The following is a 23,834-nucleotide window of genomic DNA, read 5'->3' as shown; positions in this document are numbered from 1 at the left end:
AGCAACTTTCAAATAGATAAACATCATTCAAACCCTTCAAGTTAATAATAATATTGTAGTTTACTTACTTAAAATCATCAAACATGATTTTATTAAAACGAAACACCTATATTCCGTGAGGATAGGTTGTTCCAAAAAAAGTGTATTGATCTTATTATTTACGTGGCAAATCAATATATTATTTAAAATATGCTGTTTTTTCACATTAATCTAAATGGAAAAGTATGACGTTGAATTTGAATTATTTTAAATACTACTGTTTAAAGTCACGTATAAATAATACATATATTTATACGTCAGTTTCACAGATATATTATTATCGGTATGATAAAGAACTTTTTGAAACCCAGTGTATATCTACTATGTTAAGAAGCGTGTTAACAATCAAAATGTTAAAATCGTCTGTACAGTAATATACAACTATTGCCCATATATTGCACTATTCAACTTATATTTAAAAATATCCATATAAAACGATTGGTAAAATTAATACATCTTTGTTTTCTTCTCACACAATATATATTGTTCATTGCGGTAATACATTTGAATTAATAATAAATATATGTGTTTAAAAACAATATTTGAAGAGAAGCTTTTCTAAGTCGATGTTTCTTCAACATATTATACAGTTCTCGTAAAGTTGTTTTTTTATGATATAGTATATGTTACTAAGAAATCGAAAAATTAACTATCTAAACTCGATTTCTAATAGTAATCATGAAGTCTTTTGAATACTCTTTTCGCCAAAAAGTTATAGAGAAATAAAAATAATAAAAGAAACACTGTTGTGAAATCAGTAAATGTCTTGCTATGCTAATAAAACAACATTTTCTACTGCTTTCATTGTTTTATATTTCAAGTTATGGTGTTTTTCTTGGTAGTTTTGATGTATAAATAGCAAATTAAACAAATAATTTAATATTTTATGCGATAAAAGTTTTAGGTACCGACTATATTATGCTACCCTAGTCAGTAGCCAATAAAAATACGAAGACATACAAGTATTTTCTTACTTTTACCAAAACTCTTGCATAATAATATTATTCCAAGAAAATTGCATGAAATATATTGTTTACGAATTATGGATTTAAAATGTTTAATAATTTCATTGTCAGGTACAAGTTCATCAAAATATGCGTTACATCACAATGTCATGTATTTTTGTTTAATCGAAGCTATATTGAGTTTAGTCCAGATTTATTGCACGAACAGGCATTCGGTAAAATAAATTAGCTGAAATGTTCTTTAATGCGTTTTACGTTCGTCTGTCCGAGCTATTAATCAAAGACTTTGTGTAGGTTTTAATAAAACGTTTCAATTATACCGTACGAATATTCCGTGCTACCAATTTTGGCAATTAATTTAAATTGTACGTCTTCTAATTTCCCACATTATAAGTTGTCATAGAATAAGAATAGGTGTATACGTGGCGTTCATGAATTATTAATAATAACATATTGAATTAATAGCAAGACACGTAGCTAATGTTATAGAGCAAACGACATGGATGGACTTTTTTCGTTTTATTTTTATATAAGTATATATTTTTTGTCACTTTTAGCATAGAATAAAACGAGATACGCGCGTCTGCTACATAACATATACATTTATTTTATATTTTTATTATTTCACATTTAGCCATATCGGGTTCACGTGAAAAAGAAATTCGATTAGAAATGTCCACATTTAATTCTAACACGTGATTCTTAAGACATATTCTATACAATGTTTAATATATAATACTTATGTGACTGCGTAATGTTACACATACCAGACGTACAATGTTCAGCAACAATGCTCAAAGCTTAACTCCATTTTTCTTCGAGTATAGAATTTATTTAAATCTGATTCATTGAATTTTCATTTACACTTGATCTTCTTATTTTAAAATTAAATATTTTAAATATTTAAAAAAAATATCGAAATATCTGTAAGTTGCATATACAGAGTACGGGTCATCTTTTGTTTTTATTTTTTATAAAGTATACATCTATGTGGTCATCGTCGAAATTGTTTTTTTTCAAAACCACAAAAATCGACAGAAAAAATAAACAATTTATGTTTAAAAAAAATATATATCACCTCATATAGAATAATATATGATGTAATACCGTGTTTTTTTTCGGATTATAATACAGGTAAAAACGGGAAAATGCAATGGCCCTTCCACCCTGTAAAATTACCCATATATATATTAAGTGCGATATATTATACGGTTACGATAATTTAATTCTGGTAAATGCGCAAAAGTATTTTCACGTGCAGAGCATTTTTATATTATATTGTTTTATTAAGGTGCGGCGTTTTTATTTTTTTTTCTCCAGGTGTCGTGGATCAGGAAACGTGACCTGCACATATTGACCGTGGGCATACTAACGTACACGAATGACCAGCGTTTTCAATCGCTGCATTCAGACGGGTCGGACGAGTGGACGCTTAGGATCACGTCTCCGCAGATCAAAGACTCGGGGACGTACGAGTGTCAAGTGAGCACCGAACCAAAAATCAGCCAAGGATTCCAGTTGAACGTAGTCAGTGAGTGAATAATAAAAATAATAATAACAATACTAAACTGTGGACTTTTAAAAAAAAGGAGGGTCACAACTAAGTAAGTAAAATCGAGTCGTGGCTTTTTGTGCGTGCGTGTGTGTGTATGAGGTGTTTGTGTATGGGTCTGTGTGTATGGTGACAATTCCGACGTGAGTACAAAACAGTTTTGCGTACGTGACGGTAACCAATGGATCGTACTATATTCGGTCTAGACGAATCTGTATACAACATAATATATACAGAGTGATTCATTAAACATGCATATTGCTCACTCCTATTATAGATATGTGTGCAAATCATGCGTATTTTGTTTTACTTCTGATTATTGAAATTTTTTTTTATTCCGTTTACGAAATGTAGTAGTCCTGTGATGATATCATAGACTTCTTAATTTAAGACGAGAATTCCTTACATACTTATTGTAAATCAAGAAGTATAACAATTTCACACGGTACACCGCTTTAACATGTACAATTTAAAAAATTAAAAATAAGCTTAAAGTATACTTATGTATCGCGAGATTTAAACAAGCTCATAATTAAAAACCGAAAATATTGAGGGGAAAGGATGAGCGTACTTAGTGAATTACTCTGTATATAGTTTAATATATTGTATATATATATATATATACACATATAAATATAATATGCTATGGATCGTGAAAGTTCTCACGATTTTCAACAACCGGTGCGCCGTCCAAAAATTACACACCTATGTACCATTATATCCAGCTGAGAAAGTGTGTGTGTGTGTGTTCGAACAAACAGCACTGCTGCTTTTGTTATTGTGTACAACGCGCCGCCACAACCGACAATAGCGGAAATACCTCATATTATTATATATTACGATGAGCTCATACAGTATAATATAATATAATACATATATATATATACATACACATATACATATATATACATTATATATACATTTATAAACATTTCCATTTTTTCCCTTCACCGGATCTAGATCAGATCGGATACACCCTCGTATACACCGGCGGCGTGTGTATAATAGCACAATATATTGTACATTTTTCACCATCGCTTGAATACCCTGCGAAGACCGTCCGTTGCCGAATATTATCCGACGAGCACAATGCGACTTGTTAAACATTCGCGTTATTGTATGTATATACGCGTAGTAGTAGTAGTAGGTATATCCGATAACCACTATATACGAGTCTATATTATAAGAACTCCGTTTTCTCGCCTAAAGTTCGTTAGAATATAAATAAGAGTTCGAATAAAGTTCAAGTCGAGTAACGAGTGAGAATACTTACATTTTCAACATTATTACTGTTTAAAATTATAATATTAACTCCAGCGTATAATATAACGATGCGACGTAATACCATATTTTATACTGACTAAATAAAGTTCATAATTAAAATTCATAATCGATTCTAGGGATTTTTAATGCGAATCTGTTTTCAAATAACTGTAATGACAAAGTAATAGCATATTTAGTATGTATATATACAACTATATTTATTTATTTAAATCATAAGAAGCTGTAAATTATTTTCAAATAGTAATTAAAATTTTCAGAAGTAAATAATATCGGATTATCGATTAATTTACATTAAATACAAATATTAAAAACTTAATTAATAATTTTAATAATATTTTTAATTTTTTAATCGTTCAGTTTCAATTTCATTGTTTGTTTTCTTCATCAGCATAATACAGAAAAATGTTCTATGCAATCAATGAATAACCCATAGCCAAATATAAAGTCAATAATTGAAAAATGTATTTAAAATTTCTATAAAAACAATCTTTTGCTAAAATTAAAAATATTCTGTACAAAATATGAGATTTGATGTACTTATTATATACATCTTTTGAAAAAATATCCATGTTAATTCGACTTATTTTTGAAAAAACTGCTGCCGTTTGGATTAAATCAACTTAAATGCTCGAACAACAAAGAAAAGCCGCAACTATTAATTATTCTTAATGTTTTTATTAGGTACTTTAAATAAATTTTAATGAATCCATGGTTATATTGAATATAACATTTTATTACTACAAACTTTACAAAGGAAATAAAAGTTTTCAACGGTATAACATTGAAATACAAATGTTCTAAGCCTTCGTAATTTTAAGTGTCTACTATAGCAAACCAGTATTTATAATTCTTAAGTTTACGCGTTTAAGTGAAATATATTTCAAATGAAGTTTGAACTTTGTCCATTGATTTACATAAATACATTTTATTTTATTGAAGATAAACACTATATTATATATTTGTCTTTATCCGTTTTAAACCATAATTTATTAATAGAGTAGGTACCTTTATGAAACAATCAACATCATAAAAATAACAACAGTGAACTAGACTCGTATCTCATTTAGCATTTATCTGTTTTAAATTTTTATTATTTGAAATCATTTTCATCCCAAATACAAATATATTGATATTATGCAATTTAAATGTATGCGTTATAAGTACTTTTGAAATTGTTTTTTTATTCATTATGAAAATAATCAGGTAGAGGTAGGTTTATTCTACCTATATTATATTTTTATTTGAAACTAAAACCTTTAATAATACAAATAACTTAGGAATTCAACCTAAATATCAATTTAATATATATTCATTAATAGATATTTATTTCATCTAAAATAGTTAAGGTATCTCAACAATTCTAAACTATTGACAACAATTAATAATTCACTAGAGATGGTTTTCAAAAGACAAAAAAACAATAGACTAACGGATTAACGTGCTAAAAATTTAAAAAAAATCAACAGAACGACGTGTTTGGATTGCTACGTGTAAAGGTGTACGTGAATCGCGGAAGTAATATACATTTGCGTAAACATAATAATATTATTGATTATGGTCTCGCTATGAAATTGTAATTTTTTGTGAATAATTTATGTAGAAAAATAAAGCTTGCTCATTAAAATGTCTTTTATTGCATATTGCAAAAGTAAATAACTCAATATTGATTATGGTTCATGTTGCCGCTTTCGTTTACAAAATTATTCATTAAATTCGCATTATACCGAGATATTCTACTTTACCTTTGTCAAATTTTATTCAAATCTCATAAAAAGATCGTCATTGCTTTTATTCTAAAAATGTCCACAGGGGTATAAATACATAACAAAAAAACATAATAAAAAGAAAAAATCAGGTTACAACCAAAATATTAAAAAATATATGACGCATCCGAGTACGAAAATAGTACCAAAACATAATCAAACTTATAAAAATTATTTTAAATTATTTTTATTTTGCAATTTACCTCTTATAACAAAAAAAAAAATAATAATAATAATGATATTGTTTTAAGAATAAAATGGTCGATTGACAACTTTAAACCTGATGTATTAAATAACTTTACGAGTATATCAATTTAAGTTCGGTGATTAATTACTAATGCACGATAGTAGTTCCATAAAGATTCTTATCTTTCGATTGAAATATAGAAAACATACAAATATAAACAGTAAACACAGTAAAATTTACTTTAAAAACAACACAATAGACTGAACATGTTCGTGGTTTAAATTATATATAAGTATAGCTTATTTTTCGAAAATTAATTAGTGATTACAAAAAATAATGAAGATTTATTTATCAAATTGTACATTGTAGATACCGCTATTATGTCATAAACTTTTCTATCGATTTTATCCGGTAAAAACAAGATTGATGTCTCCATTTAACCTTAAATCCTAGTATAAAATAATTGTAATGTGAATATAACCAATTATCCGATGTTTTATAATATTTTATTAAGCAATGTTTTTAAACAGTATATTCAACCATGGCAATCGTTACACAAGTGATATAGCTATACCGATTTATTTAACCAAATAGATCTGATCTCGTCCGTACGCCGTGTAGCCATCACACCATTATGAAAAATATGTAATAGAAATTCTCGATTCTAGACTTTATTCAACAAAAATCTTATAGGTATTTGAATTTCGCATCCTATATTGTAGTTCTACTGCTGCGACGCCGTTGATATTAATAGTTTCCGTAACATCTGGCGAGATTTCGTTTCCCTTCGACACTCGGTTCTCTTTATATTAGTTTTTAAATCTTATTGTTCAGTTCCTTAACTTTTTGTACTGAGATTCGTAAAGCCTATTTATTTATTTACTTATACTTGCTTATCTTTTCATCCCGATGATACAAAACCGTCGGATCAACAAAACGCCTAATACTATATAATATATTATGTTATGTTCTCGTCAAGTGCAGTTCGATACTTTCCCGCCGTTCGTTACGCGAAGTAGTGCTTCTTGGAAATATGTATACATAATACTATTATATGCGTTTATTGTTTATTACGCGGATATTAGGAGCATATTATTATCGTTAACGTTGTAAAGTAAATAGAGAAACAAACAACATAGCTAGGAGATCAAAGAGTAAGACTCCTGGATTCAGTTATACTTGATTGGTTTCAATTCCACACACTAATCACTGCTATTCGGTTCCGTTGTCTTTTTATTAATGGTAGTTATTAAACGCGCCTTATGGCGTGTAACAAAACTATTTATAACAGACCTTTATAATACGAGTGACAATATTTCCTGTGCTGTGGTGGTTATATTATATCTGCAAAAACACTACAATAACACTACCTAGAAACACTTTTGCGGAAGCCTTTTGCAAACGCACTGCAATGGATGCAAAAAATCCAAAATGTATTACATTTTTGTACACGTGAGTACGTGAACGCAATAATTCCAACGCATTTAAACACTTTCCAGCACTTGAACGTTTTCTGCCGGTTGTGTTTCTGGTTTATTTGATATCGGCCTGGTCTTTTGAATAATTTTCTCTCTTCCGTTTGTCGCGGTTATCAGATTAAAATACGTTTGATTGTAATGGCGTGTTTAAAACGCCGCTGTATTCGTGCTCAGAGGGGGATTTATTTGTATTATACTCGAATCAGTTGTTCCGCGAGTATTATTCGCATTACCGTCTAAATCATTTCTTCTCTTATTGAATTCGTCGGTCGGATGTATTCTTTATTTTTATCTTACATTTTATATTGTGTGGTGTGGTGTTATTAGTAATGTCTGTCACTGCGTCGTCCGATGCACCTACCTATCTAACCTAACCTAATCTTCTAATTTGTCGTTTAAGGGCAGCTATATCTAAAATAAGAGAAAAATAGTTCTTGTCGATTTTTCACTCTTTCGATTCTTCCAAGTTATTTTCGATTTTATGACAAATATTCTATAGTAGAAATAAAAGTAGATTCTAGTGACACATTTTTCCCTAAATATTTTACTTTCGTTACCATTTATTGAGTTTCACGTAATTTTGGTAATTTATAGATTTATTCGATAATAACTACTACAATCAACGTTAAACATGAATTGTATAAGGTATATGGTTTAAAATTCGTTATATTTATATCCTGTTCGGTTTGGTTTTATAGTTCCCTAGAGATTAAGATTTCTTTATATGAATTTATAATTATATATTATAATATACGATTATTATGATACAAATATAATGAATAAGGCCATTGGTACTCTTACGAGTATGTTATTGGATGATCAAAACATTGTTTATTTTGTATCTTTTAAATTTTTTTTTTTAACTCATTTGCCCGCTATATTTTTATCAATTTCTGAGTAAATAGTACTAACCCTAATAGATTACACACATATTGTAATATTTAATATTTATTCAAACCTTTCCCATATTATTTTATGTTTAGTTTATTCATCCTCTTGTATGCATTCACAGTAATTTGCACTTGCATTACAAAAACATTATTTTTAGTTAATATTTACAGTTTTGGTATGTTAAGTTAACGTGAAATTACATTTATAAAGTTTACATATTAATGCACAGTTAAAACATTGAAACTAATTTTAACTGACAATAAATATATCTAATATAAAATAATCTAATTAGCAGTTTTGTTAAATTGCATTAAATTCCATGTGTAATTTTGATGTGTGAATTATTCTATTGGATTAAAAAAAAAATGGTGCACTCGCATTTGCAATATATACTTATTTATCATGTACTTTAAACTAAATGCATAAAAAAATATTCAATAAATGTTTTATGACTTATTGCCAAACGCACAAAAAAAAATTACATTATGGCGTTTGAGTTTTTTCCACGACATTGACAATATTAATAATCATAGGGTGGGTTGGGCGAGGACGATACTCCATAAATCATGAACTCTGAATTTTGAAAATAATTTTTTTGGGATATATAAGTATAGAAGGTGCCAACTCAAGATATTACCTTAACGGACTGAAATAAACTAAAAACCATTGTCCGATGATTCTATTGTCCAAAAAATATAATGGTTTTTCAACAAAAATGTTACCATTGAATAGAATAAACTTAGAGGTGTGCACTGAACTTACTAAATCAATTTGACGGAAAATAAGTTAACTACAGTGGACACAAGTTTAGTAAAAATTAATGTTCATTATCTACTGTAAAGGTTAGAGAAATTAAAATAAAAATGTATACAATTTATATTTATTACGCTGTTACTTATTAGTTTATATAGTGTTTATACAACCAAAAACTCATAGTTGTAAACTATTTTTATTTTTTTTATTTTTTTGATAAAAGTTTGAAATTGTTTGTTGACTATTTAATATCATATATTTTAAACTATAATACTGCATATTTAAATTTTTTTTTGAGTTGTATATAAAATTAATGTAAAATCTAAAACGTATCTCTATAATTTGAATGTTTCGTTTTTCAAGTATTAAAAAAAAAATACAAACAAAATTCTGAAATGTTAAAACTAAATGAATTATATTTTTGAAACTCTTAGTTACTAAAACATTTTGGACGAGGAAGCTAGTAATTATAGATATCAGCTATATTTTATCATGAAATTTACTCTTAATACTTTTTAAGGTAGGATATGAAATTTTTATCTAAAAAACGATAAAATGGTTTTTGACACCATTCACTAAATTTGATATTATTTTAGTAATTATATATCTTATTATCGTCAATGTAGATGCTACATACAAACACTTTTGAATCATGTGGTCTATCATATTTTAGAAATTATATAACATTTTATCTACCTTTAACTTGGAAGGTGATTGAACGGCTTAAACAGCAGAAAATTAATATGTATATAGGTATCAATTTATTAAAAACTAATTTATTTATTATCTCTATCGATCATTTAAAAAAAAATGTTCTTATAAAGTGACAGTTATATTCATAGTCATAAAAATAATTTGTTTATCGTTGACGAGACTTCAGAGTACATAACATTCAGATAGAATTCTACTAGCATAGTGTCCTGATATAGCATTTTTAAAATTTCTTCTAAAAAAAATTAAAATTATAAAATATGTATACGTTGTTATAAATGTTGTGGTAGGATTGAATCTGAATAACACAAAGAACTATGACGATTCACCTTGTATTTGTAATATTTCGAACCTTGTAAAAACTAGTTAAAAACAACTTTTGACAAAAAAATTATATCTTTCTCTTATTAAAGTGTTTTAATTTGTCTAAAGCACAATGGTAGATCATATAATGTTCACTAAAATGCGTTAGTAGGTAGCGCATAGAAAAAAAACCTCTAGTCAGAAATAAATCAGTTTGTTTAAATTTATTTCAGTTACATGGATAGTGAATTTGTTTAAATAAACATGCTGATATAAGAACGTAAATGTTTTTTTCTGAATAATTCCAATAATTTTTTGTTTCGATCCACATTAAAGTGTTTGTTAAGTTCCCGTTGACCAGAACTTTGACTTTACCAAGTTCATACGAATTCCGTCCGTAAATAAAATACTAATGAAACTTGAAAACCAATGGAAAACAATATTCTGCCTCTTTTTCGTATAATTTATAATACTAATGCAATTTGTATCAATGAGTAAAGGCACCAAATTATTAATAATGTTAGAGGTTATTTATCTCTCTTATTTTTCTATTTTACTTTCTTTTATCACTTTACTCTTTTAAAATATATTAATTATAAACTATGTCGTAAAACTCATTAAAGATTTACAGTCTAAACCCAATATACTAGTACAATAACATAATAAAGATGCTTGCTGTTTAAATACAGGCCTTGATCGTGATTTCAATTAAGCGAATTACTAAGTACTTTAATGTACTTTTTGCGTAGCCAGTCGCACGACTGCAGTTTATGCAGCATAGCCAGGGGCTGCATCTGGCATTGTATTTACATTATTATAATAATATGTGAAACAAGAAAAAACACATTATACGAACAATAAACATAAAGGTCATACTTCTATATGCTAGTACTGCTAATACTAAAGGATGTTGCAAAGAACTATATAAATAATAATCAAGAAAGACTGATTATAATATATACAGATATTTTTAATTGTTTTTTTCTTTATATTATCATAAAAGTTTCAACATCAAATAATAGTTCAGTGTTCTATGTTTGTTTTACATTTTTTTTTTTTTTGTAACTTGCAACTAATGAGTTATTTAACTAAAAAAAAAACGAAACTAAAACAACAACAATAACAACAACGCAACAAAAACTGATTAATAAGTTATTATATTTTATCATTAGTATTCTATTAATGAAAATTTCTATCAACTATAAACGATATTTTTATATTTCTCGCAAGGTATAAGTGTTAGATATTTATTGAACGTTTTTACTAAATTTAATTTTGTATTTAATTTAATTTTTTTTTTGTTTACTTATTTGTTATATTTTTATTTTTCACTGAATAAAAAGGTAATTATTTAACATTAATTATTTTATCAAATAAAATTTTGAGTTTTACCATTTTTTTCTGTCACGTATTTTTTACCATAGTGTTTTGTTAAAACAATACTAATTAATGCAGTAGAGTGCCTTGGGTGATGATAAACTGGATGTTCCATTCACGTGTAAGGCATATAAAAAATAAAAAATATCTTAATAACATTTTTAACCCTTTTAACAAAAAAAATTCGAAACTTAATGAGAATAATTTAAAGGATTTAAGAAATTACCCATTCCTTTCTGTAATATCAGTATACATTCTATTATATGCGCCTGGAGTAAAAGTCTGCGACCGCCTATGACTCCACGTCCATAACTTATGTCATTCTCGGTAATATGCCATCGGGCGCAGTACACAGATACAAAATGACATCCGCTTATTAAAAACCATAAACTTTATGAAAATAATTAAAAACTCACGATTAAATGTAGCTAGGTATAGTACGCCGATTACGTTAGATAAGGCTATCTGAATTCTGGATTCTCTCAACCGTTTTTACCAGTTGGAGATTTTCATTTATTATTATTCATAAAAGCTTTTTTTTTATAAAATATATGTTCACGGAGTTTTCTGAAAAATAAAAACTCCTTGTGAGCAAACACAAAATAATTGTTTTTATTTATTACGACAAGTATTCGATTTACTATCATTACCGCGTCAGTTTTAATACGCTAAAGGCTGTATTTGCCTTTATATATATATATATATATATATTATTATAATAAAAGCAGTACCTGCAGCACGTAAGATTCAACAAAGGCGACTATAGAAACGGCTGGAGACGTTGAGCTAAATGCACGTGGTTTATTATACGCCTCGTTAATATAATAATATGGTATAATATAATCATTATAATAATATTGAACGCAGTAGAAATCGGTTTATTTTTTTCATTCGTTAAATTGTGTGATATGATACCGTTACCGATTCAATAAACAATAAAATAATATTATATCACAATAATAATTGTAAATATCTAACTCAATTTCAAGAACGTGATTTCATAGAATATGATATATTTATTAAAAAACATTATTGATTCAAAGCACGACAAGATCGCATTCTAAATTATAACTCCCCCCCCCCAACAAAAAAATCAATGCTCTAGGTATTCCGAGTACAATATCATACTAAACCGTCAATACAAAATGTAAAAATCACCTAAATTCACTGATTTTGAGACTACTGAGTGTACACGCTAAAACGTTTAATACCTCTAATCGCGTACAACGGTAGCGTTTTCTGGCGATCGATGTTTATCAACTTCTCAACAACTCACACATTATTTTTTTCTCCCTTCCTTGCACACGAATATACACGTAATACATACGATATAGGTAGTATACAACACGTATGGGCGAAATGCCACGATGACGTGTACATATACATAATATACGTATATACCGGCCACCCGTAGTCCCGGAGCTGTTGATCGCTTGTATAGGCTGGGCATATCTTTTTGGTAGGAGGCCAAAATAGTGGATGTCACATTTTGAGAATTTGAGATTTTTACAATTTTAATTGCTTTTTAGCTTATAATATTAAATCAATTAATTGTTATAAATTACATAAAATAACACTCGTTTGGTGCTTAAGAATTACCAATGATAATTTATCACATGTAAATACGGTTTAAGTTAGGTTTACACTTGTTACATTAATTCTCAATTCAACTTGAATAATTTTAATATTTCAGATATTCATGATTTATAAAATCTATTATAATATGTTTAGACAATAGTGTAATATGGTTGTCGTCTATCAACACCTTACATAGTTTCTTAGGTAAGGCACGACTAATATGGAGACTGGAGAGTGTGGGGAATGGCGATTTATATTATTTTTGAATTACTCGCGAATATAATTATTATAATAATAACAACAACTTTATTTCAGAAATATTTAAATACATTATGAATATATATATATATTATACCGATTTTACAAAGACGGATTAACGTCATATAAATAAATAATAAATAATGACTTAAGTCAAGCATTTGAATTACACACAGGTGCAGTCAATAATTAAATCATATAAAATATTATTAATGAGTAGCTATTACACCTATTGTAATTTATAAGAGTAGTATAATTCGTAATCACTGAAATAATAAATCATTAAAATAATAATAATCGTAGCACCAATCTCTGTATTATAAAACAATTTTTTTTAATTAATTAGAAAATCATATAGAAAACCTTAATATTATTCTAATTCGAGTCCATTTTGACCACGTATCGATAATATAATATTATGAATAATACAACTCTATTGACGACGATGAACTAGAAATACACGTATGTGGACTACTAGTGGGACGTTGATAAATGTCATGAATAACTCTAGGGTGTGAAAAAAATCCAAAATTGATGTTTTTTTCGTTTACAGTATCGAAGGCCAAGATCATCGGCAACACGGAAATGTACATCCGGAGTGGGAGTGACATAAATTTGACGTGCGTTGTTCTGGAAACGCCAGACCCACCCAGCTTTATCTATTGGTACCGAGACAGGGACGTCATTAACTATTCAGGACGCGGTGGCATCAGTGTGGTGACCGAAAAACAGACACGGACCAGCAGGCTACTGATATCCAAGGCACAGCCACCCGACACTGGAAATTACACGTGCGCCCCGTCTGCCTCAGACTCGGCAAGCGTTACCGTTCACGTCCTAAACGGTGACTATGTCTTAATATATTTATATACTTAAAGTGTACTAGGTAAATATGACAAATTTAACTCTAATATAAATTTTAATAAAAAAAATTGTCATATTCTCTAGTTACATACTTTAGGTAAACATATATATATATAATATCTCTTTGTCAATTATAAAAAAATATTGACAATTTTATTTCAGTTAATATAATACTATGTAATTGGTATGGCAATTAAAAATAATAATAAGACCGTAATATAATAGTTGAGACACGGTCTGGTAGGTATATTGTATTTTATTTGTTTGTTATCATTGCCTTTTTAAACAGTAAAAATGTTTAGACTTTCAACTTTATTATATGTTCTGGTAGAAAAATAAATCTAGGTGCCAGACGGTCCTTTTTTCGGGGGCGAGGGGAGGTTACCAGAAGAAAAAATTGTAAAGTTTTAAAATGTCATTGCTTTAAGTACCAAGTCTATAAATATAATAACTTGTCAAAAAGCTTGAAAATATTCAATACCTTACCTTAACCTCGCGATTTATTTACACTAGTTACAAAAAAATAAATAAAACCCGAAGTACCTGTATTATTATTAAGGCAAAGTCAATATTTTTTACAAATATATGATAGCCTTATTTTAATAATTATACATCAAATAAAATATATAAAAACCAATTAAATAATATAACAAAAATGTATTTATTTGTGAAAAACAATCTAATATTTTCAATAACTATACTATGGGCTATATGCCTATATGTTACGTACAACATAACAGCCGATGGACGAACTTTTCGATGCGTTTCCACCACGTACGATGCCTACGTTGAGTCGCTGATAACGCTGTATAATATTCGTTGATATAGTTTTATGATAAATAAAAAGGAAAGAAAGTAGGAACAGAATATGTTAGAAGACGTGTTCTTTGTAACAATAACACTGCAGTAATCAATAACTGTGCGACAGAAACGAATATTATGTATTTCAACGGCAGCTAGCAATATATAATACATTTAAATTTTAATATAGTAGAACGATTAACGAAAAACGGACATTTTTTTTAAACATACAACATAATATATATTATTTATTCTTTTTTCAATAATTATAACTGACTTTTCAAAACAAAGATATCCGTAAACGCAATACACTGTTTTTATCTCATATCATAAAATATAATATAATATATCATTTATCTAGTTGTTATTGCCTAAAAGTTTTCTGCTTGTCACGTACTCACGAGTTACGATATTAAATCTTAAATAATAATATAAAATAAAAGTGACAGTAATGAGTGATTGCTCATATAATTATTACAATTTATTTTTAGTTTTTACAAATATAATAATTTAAAAAAAAAATTTAGGGAATATGATTAGCAGAGTAAGCAGGGGAAAAGTCCTTGATTATATTTTAAGAAATTATTATGTTATTACTATTATTATTATTCTTATTTTAATTATTATTATTATTAAATACAAATTTCAAACACATTACGCTCATCTTGCCGTAAATGAGTTAGTTTCCATTCCAGCCTATAAATTAATACTTTAATCTCTCATGATTTATTATAAGAGATACTATATCATGAGGTTGTTCAATAAAAAACAATGATTATCTTTGTAAATTTTCAAGTTTCTGTACGTGTACCCGTTAAAAATCAATTATCGATTATTATATTATAACGTCTTTATAAATTATAAAATAATAATAATATAATATATTAAAAGCTTTAACTGTATTGCATTGTCAGAGATCCATTATATAATCATAGATATTAAACTGATTTTAAACAAAAAACAATAAGTACATTAAACATATAAATGACAATTAATAATATTATTTAACGTATAATATGTTTATAACAGGAATAAATAAAAAAAATGAAATTAACTTAATAATTTTAATTAAATAGCTTTTAAATATTTATTGTTTTTCATGTATTTCTGGTAAACGAGAATGGTTGGGCTAAAGAAGAAATTATTGACTTCATGTGATAAACCAAAATGGATTCCAATTTAAAAATATCTTTAAATGGATTATTTCGATTTTTATAATAATAAAATACCCGTAAAATATCTAAAAGATACTTTTTTAGGAAGTTTAGAATTTAATTGAGCAGATTAATCTCACGTAAGCACCCCCTCCACTACCAATCCCCGACATTGTCACAGAGTCTAATTACACTCATGCAAAATAATAATATATAACCAGTTTAAACATCATATCTGTATTTAGACAATGTTTATCATGAAAGCTTTATGATTTCAACAAATATTTACTCTACAGGTGTTAAACAATTAAAGGGTTCAATAATTTAAAAAAAAAATATCTTACACAAAATAATAATATGCTTAATTCCGTGGTTGAATATATATATACCCAGTGGACGCTTTCGATTTGATTTATCCTTTTTTCGTACCGTAATTTGTACCACATATCACGGGGACCATTTGTCCGGTATCTCGTTAGTCGTGTTTTTTTTCTGCGCATTTCAATAATACAATACAATTATTATGGTAACGTGGCGTTCTGGATAGGCAATTTGGCTACACCAATGCGCTCGTTCGTTTTCCGGTGACTCCTAATCATTCCGATGTTATTGTATTTTTTTTTCTTTCATGTACAACGCACTCCAATAACGCGATATTATAATTATGATACCTTCGCGACGTCACCCGACTTCCATTAACCAAGAGTACCTACATCGGAACCGATATCCGGAATAAATCACGTCACCATGGAAATATGTTATTATTTAACCAATATAAAGCGTGTACGTGTAAGCGTTCGGTATGCACGCGTGACAAATTTCTACAATAAAAATTCATGGCAAACCCGTACCGTTTTCGTGATCAATTAATGTATTATTCATTCGCCACTGAAACTCGAGTAATATATATCAAAATGCGTTGCATTAGCGTTACACACGTATTTTATTATGAATAGAAACGACGCGTACGGCACCGTATAATAAAATTTAACCGCGATTATAATTTATTAGAAGTAACCGTAGTAAGTTAATACCGGTAGAATAATGTTTGACTGCGGATATTTTTTAACTATTAAACAACAACATCGATACATATATTATTACGTCGCTATAAACTTGACTCAGCAAATTACGGTTAGGTAGTATTGCTTAATTAATATTCCCTGCCTTTGACGACGGTGATGTTATTAGTAACTGTGAAATATAAATCATATTATTACATCGATAACGTGTGGAATTTTAATTGATATTCTTGCACGAACGTTTCAAGTGGGTAGAACTTTATGTTTTCATAATGTAATTTAATGATTTGATATTATTCGTTTTATATTATACATCTATACAATAATCGAGCGCTGAGTGTGTATGCGTGTGTGTGCGTGGGCGTGGAAATACGTCTGCCGATCGCAGACCCATTCGGTCGACACTCGTTCCAATAATATACGTTTAAGACTGGTTTTAAACATATCACATCGTTATGTTGGACGTAAAAATAATCAACGTGTTAAAATAACAATTATCCAAGTATCGAGTTTTCATCAGAAATAGTCGGAAAAAACACCAATATTTTACAGTTCGTCTTCCAGATTATATACATAATAGATCATTTTGTAAGAAAAAACAATTCAAGTAGTTTGAGGTAAAATAAAATTATACAAATTCCTCGGTTACAACGATGCAACATTTCCATTTAATGGTGATTTTCAAATTCTTATAACAAAACACAGCGCCACAATACGAGTTATATATTACGAAACCGTTTGTTTATCATAGCAAATATCGAAATTTCAAATATGAACATAATATATTAAATGGTTATATTTATTTAAGAAAGATGCTCAAAACTCTTAGTCTTACTACCTTTATTAAAGTCAACTCAACAATATCGATAAATATTTTCTCATTCGAATACACGTTTTATTAAATGGTATACAAAATTGGATTTATTGAGTTTTGTACACTAACCGTATTATTTTCTTTGTCAAATAATCCTAAGACAACAAATATTAAAACCTCTTGAGTACCAGGAAACTCAATTAGCTTATAAAATATATTTTGAAATAAACTATATATATTTCTATACAATTTACAGCAATAAAACCAGTATTATAAAATAAAAACTTTACCGTTTTAAATTATTTTTCACTGCATAAAATAAGAAACGACTATGTCGCATGATGATACCAACGTACTAAACATAAGATAATGTGATAAAATTACTTTGTTATTTAAATTTCTAGACCCGATCAAAAGTATTGCGTATGACATCAAATAAACAATGAAATATACATTTCAAAATGTGTTCGTGCGCCGTCAATGAAAAACTAGTAACAATCAATTTTGAAACGAACCCTCAGAGAAATGTCACGCACTTAACAATACGCGCCGTATAAATAATATAACGAAACATAATTGTAACTACATGGACTTCGCTTGAAAATAAATTACAACGTCACTATTGTTTCGATCGTTTGTACATCGGCCTATACATTATATCGTGTTATTATATACATATAATAATATCACGCAATAAATTATCGAAAGTTTAAAACTACGCGAGTGAATTTACAGAAATATTTTACAACCGACCGTGCGTTACCGCCAAACGAAATACCTACGGACATATTATTATATATTATTTATATTTTATATACAACACGACATGCGTATATAGAACGGATTCGACGATAATAATGGTATTACTACGTATATGGTTAGCGATATTATTTTCTTAAACGCCTTTAGCAAACCTCGTTCGCCGATACACAGTATGGTTTGTGGCAGGGGAAAGAGAACACGTGATCTGATTCTGCACAACGATTATGAAGGTACCCACAGTAAAGTTTTCGCGGAGACGTTTGAAATAATCGTATCATTAACGCACGACTAAAATTATATACACTTAGCGCAAATATATCCTTCAGTATTCACGTTTATTGAAATGTATTGCACGTGCCAAAGTAATTTGCGATTGCACTCCATTACAGAGGTTAATTATTAAAAAAAAAAATACAAAATACAAATACTCGTATCCAATTACAAAGTCGATCAAAAACGAATTAGGTACATGGACGAAAGACCGGTCGTAACCTAAATTTCCATTCGTTGAACCGATTTACAATTCTCATCAAAAATAAATAAAGTGGAGCTCTATCGTCGATATAAACCACAATCGTTATTAAAAAATTAATTTTTATTCTGTGTTTGTGTGTATAATATATGATACGTGAGTTCTATGATGACGTCAATGTTTATCAAAATATGTACCTACTAAAATAATGTCTCTAGTCTTATAAAAAATCTCAGTTCAACACGAAGTGATTCATTTAATGTCAAAGACATTCATCACTTTTGAAAACTTAAACATTTTTTACCATAATTTTAATTCGATACGAAACAATATTTTTGAAAAAAAAAATCATTTTTATTATTTTTTATTGTTGTTGTTTATTAGTTTTTTATTTTGAATTATTACATTTAGATTTAATTTAATTTTTCAAGATATTCTGATTTATAAAAAACGAATTTCAGACAAGTACTTTATGAGTTTTAATACGATCAGTACCAGACTGGAAATTATTAGAACCCGGGGATATTTTATGGTGTCGACTTTTGTCATTCACTCACCTATATCAAAATAAAATTAACCAATAATAATTTTTTATAATTTTCTAAAATATAATAAAAAGGCAACTAAATATTTTTTTTCACTGGAGACACAGGCTTTAAGTTTAAAACTATTCAAGAGAAATCCAACAACAAAGTTAATTTGTTTAGCAAACTAATAACTTTTATAGTTTAACAAAATATTTTATCGCGATTGTAGTGAACGAAAACTAAGGCTGTGATAATAAATTAAACATGGTTTCTATCAATATAATATTATTGGAAAATTCCATCGTCACTTAAAACCTTTATTATATTAATACTCAAAATTTTAGTTTGACAGTTTATTTGGTCCGTTATACAATTCAATCCACATACTTTGTGGTTAAAAAAAATAAAAATAAAATAAAAATGTTTACTTATTGAGTTTTTTAACATTTAGATACACTCAATACTTAGTCTATTATAGTACCGTTGTCCGTCACAGAAATAGAACAGGAATTTTCAGAATCAGTTTCTTCATCTTCGATTTCACTCACGTTTTTATCCTTCAATACTATACTTTTTGTTCAGCCTCGATACATTACATGCGGACTCGATTTACGATTTATGCATCCCTTAATATATTTTATTTAGGTCTACTTTTGAATTTAATAAAAAAATCTCAAGTTAGAACTTACAGCACCACACCTATGCCAACAATATAGTACTTGTAAATAACTAAATATACATAAGTAAAAATCTGAATATCAATAATTAATATCATAGACGCAAAATTATATTGACCCGCCACTTTTAAAAACATTAAAATATATTCAATTTTTTATTGAAATTCATTTAATTTTTATTCTCTGTGTAATGTGATAGAGATTTATATTAGTTTTATAATACGTAAAATAACCACGTATTTTTTACTTTCTATAAAAACACATATTGGGCAGCAATTAAATATTTTAATTACCTTCACCTCTACGAAGTCTTAAAATTGAACACGGAGTATTCTTTTAAATTGAAATACGTTATTTTTATGACTTTTCCGTAGTTTAATAAAATACGGCCTGAAATCCTGATAAAAAATGTAATTACGTCTTGTATCAAAATGGTTATTTACTGTCGGTATTCGATACATTTTATTGTTTTTTTAAATACATACATGAATATTTGTAGTATATAGGCAAATCTTATATTATTAATAAGAACGCTTCAAAGGAGCAAACGTCAGGAGATTCAATAAAAGTATCGGATAGCGCCGTCTAACGTGCAGCTTCGCCATTGTCTTTTTTTTTTAATATCTAAAATAGCACCATTTCAGACGATTTCTCTGTATTATCAGCGGAGAAGATACTTTCGAGAATTCTATTAGTTTTGATAGTTGAGTTATTACGGAATTTAAATAACATAAAATAAACGGTAAATTATAAAATACAGATGAATTTTTTTCCAATAAACTATAAAGTTAAAAATAAGTTTTCAAAAATTAGATTTTTCAACGTTATTAACGAGGGGGTGGACAAATTCGTGCAGATAAAAAACCGTCAAACCTTCCGTCTGCGGCTACCGCTTTCAATTCGAGTATAGATCGTAGTATAATAATATATATAGGACATTACACATAATATTGCCTATATATTATGAACAAATATTATTTTTTATGCATAGTGATGTTTTCAACAATTTCTATCTTAACTGCCAATGTTTTAACAATTTCTCTTGACTTTGACTATTTATACTTCAGAAAAAAAAAATCAAAAGTTCATATTTTATGTTGGGTTATTATAGGTCGATCTTTGATATTGTATTAATATACACCATATATTCGAACGCGTACCGTGAAATTAAAGTCCATGTAGTAAACACATAATTTTTAGAACATGAAATCTGGTATAGCTACAATGCTACATAGGTATATTACGCCGCGACAATGGTGAGTGTAATAATAACCACAATAATGACTTGGATTTACTCGTATAATGTAAATATGAATTTGTTTTATAAATTTGAATTTGTTTTATATATTTGAATTAGAACAATTCTCGTAAAATGTATATTATGTTTCGATTCTAATGGTAATATAATCTATTTATTGCATATACTTTTGCATATTTCTGCAAAATAACATAAATATTTGCATAATATATTGCAATGTTATAATTTTATATCGCATGAACATTTGAGAAAATAGTTACATTATGTAGTTTTTAAAATTATAAGGGCGTATTCCGTGACAACCACTGGAGTTTTAAATTTGAAAATATAAAACCCCCTTTTTACATTATACCTACCGGTACTTATTTTAAGGTCAAAATATAATGTCTCGTTATGTACACGTAGAGTATTACATAATAATATTAAAACCATACTAAATTTATAATTGCTAAAATATTTTAATCACGTGTCAATTACATTTTTTTTTTCGTTACACAGCAGTCAATAATAATATAAAAATATGATATATATATATATATATATATATTATTATAATTTTCCTTGTAAAAATATTTGCATATCTTTAAATTGATTTTCTTTCGCTCGCAAACCCGGGCCGCGATAACAATTATAATAATATGATAACGAAAATACCGACTTTGACAGGTGAACACCCGGCGGCCATGCAACACGGCAACAGCAGCAACAGCGCCGTGACCAGGCTGCTGCCAATTTTCCTGTTGTTCGTGTGCCATTCCATTCAGGTGCTGTTGGTCACCGACGTGTACGTGCCGTCTCGCGTCGTCAAACTGGCCAGATGAACGGCTACGCGCACACACGACCGAAATCATTATTAATAATAATATTATACAACTACACTTTACGCGCATGTTTACGCGACAATATTATTTAAATATGTATAAATCTATGAATTATATGATAATAATATTACGATGATCGTTGTAAAAAGAAAAAAAGCGCGTGTCTCCGTCGCCGCCACCATCGCAAGACGTATTATATAATATTGTACGTAGGTAGATTACCATTAATGTTATTAATAATAATATATATTATTATATTAAATTATACTGTGCGCGTCGAGTGAATTTCTTGGTTTTCGTTTTTTTTTTCTACACAATAATATTACTATTACTGTTATTATTATTATTAATATTATTGCGTAGGTTTACCGAAGATATATCATTGTGGTGTGCCACGTGGTATTCGACTGTTTAACGTTGGCGTGTCGACAGTTTAAATGATGCGTTAAACGAGAGACAGAGACAGAGTGATAGAGAGAGAGAGAGAGATAATGATAAAATATATATTACACGCGTATTATTATTATTACTATCGTTACCGTTGTAGACATAAGATGCGATTCGGGCGGGTGGTCGCGTTTTTCACGACAGTGGTTTTTGCCATGTCAAAAATACTTTTATTTTTTTTTTTTTATAAAACACACATTATAAATTATTATCATCATAATATATTATTACTAATGCAACTATTATAACATAAGATAACGGAAAAAAAAATACGTGCTTGTAAATATTTATACCTATCGATGTTTGTTTTCCGTATCGTTCCTTGCCGCTTGAATTTCTCACTCGTACGAAAATAATGTATATTATTATGATTTATGATCTATACGTGTTTCTGTCGTATACAATATTATTATTGTAAGCTGTAATATCAGAATTATTATTATGATTATTATTACCAATCCATTGATGTTGTATAGTTTTGTTTTGCGTCTGTGACCTGTGTATAAATGTTTCCTATATTATAGCTGTTCGTTTTCTCATTATTGTGTACAGTGCCGGATACTATATTATTATATTTACGATATTATATACTTGTGTATTATTATCGATTTCGTTATGTTTTTTATTTAAAGCCAACCGTTTATGTGGTGTCGGAAGTTTCATTTAGATCATTAAAATTTGAATAATTATTAATATAATGTTAGTGTTAAATATATTTATCGTTTCTGTTGTGTCGACCACTTCCGACCAATATATAGTGTCGTTGTAACGTGTATATATAATATTATAATAAAATAATAATAAATAATATTATCATCACCATTCTGTACATAAGAAATAATATCAGTAATCACAATCAGTATGTTATGTTTTTGTTTTTGTCTTGATCAAATAATAATTCAATGTAATAAACGTATAATTAAAAATTACATATACAATAGAAGTATTTATTAATAAAATCCTCTTGGAAAACTTTATCCAGAACTTGTGTCCACCACATCGTACTATATTTAAATACGAAAATGGATTGTTTATTATTTATGTCGTCGTGACCGCCAACCACTTAAATACAGAAT

At 28.1% G+C, this 23,834-nt stretch overlaps 1 protein-coding gene and 1 long non-coding RNA gene across 3 annotated transcripts in view; one reads left to right on the top strand and one right to left on the bottom strand.

Moving 5' to 3' along the window:
* The window catches only part of LOC132930683 (protein amalgam-like), a 305,488-nt gene extending 281,801 nt beyond the window's left edge, over positions 1-23,687 (top strand). For both annotated transcript variants that reach the window (XM_060996682.1, XM_060996683.1), the window contains 3 exons: positions 2,325-2,535; positions 13,693-13,983; positions 22,157-23,687. In XM_060996682.1, coding sequence (XP_060852665.1) covers positions 2,325-2,535; positions 13,693-13,983; positions 22,157-22,311 — 657 coding nt within the window. In that variant the 3' untranslated portion in view covers positions 22,312-23,687. The remainder of the gene's footprint in view (positions 1-2,324; positions 2,536-13,692; positions 13,984-22,156) is intronic.
* LOC132930685 (uncharacterized) overlaps positions 1-23,834 on the bottom strand; it is a 110,912-nt gene that overhangs the window by 14,469 nt on the left and 72,609 nt on the right. The gene's annotated exons all lie outside the window — the stretch shown is intronic.

Source organism: Rhopalosiphum padi, chromosome 4 (genome assembly GCF_020882245.1).
Source record: "Rhopalosiphum padi isolate XX-2018 chromosome 4, ASM2088224v1, whole genome shotgun sequence".
Taxonomy (NCBI): Eukaryota; Metazoa; Arthropoda; class Insecta; order Hemiptera; family Aphididae; genus Rhopalosiphum; species Rhopalosiphum padi.
Note: the sequence above shows the minus strand (reverse complement) of the source record. Positions and strands in the feature narration are given on the sequence as shown.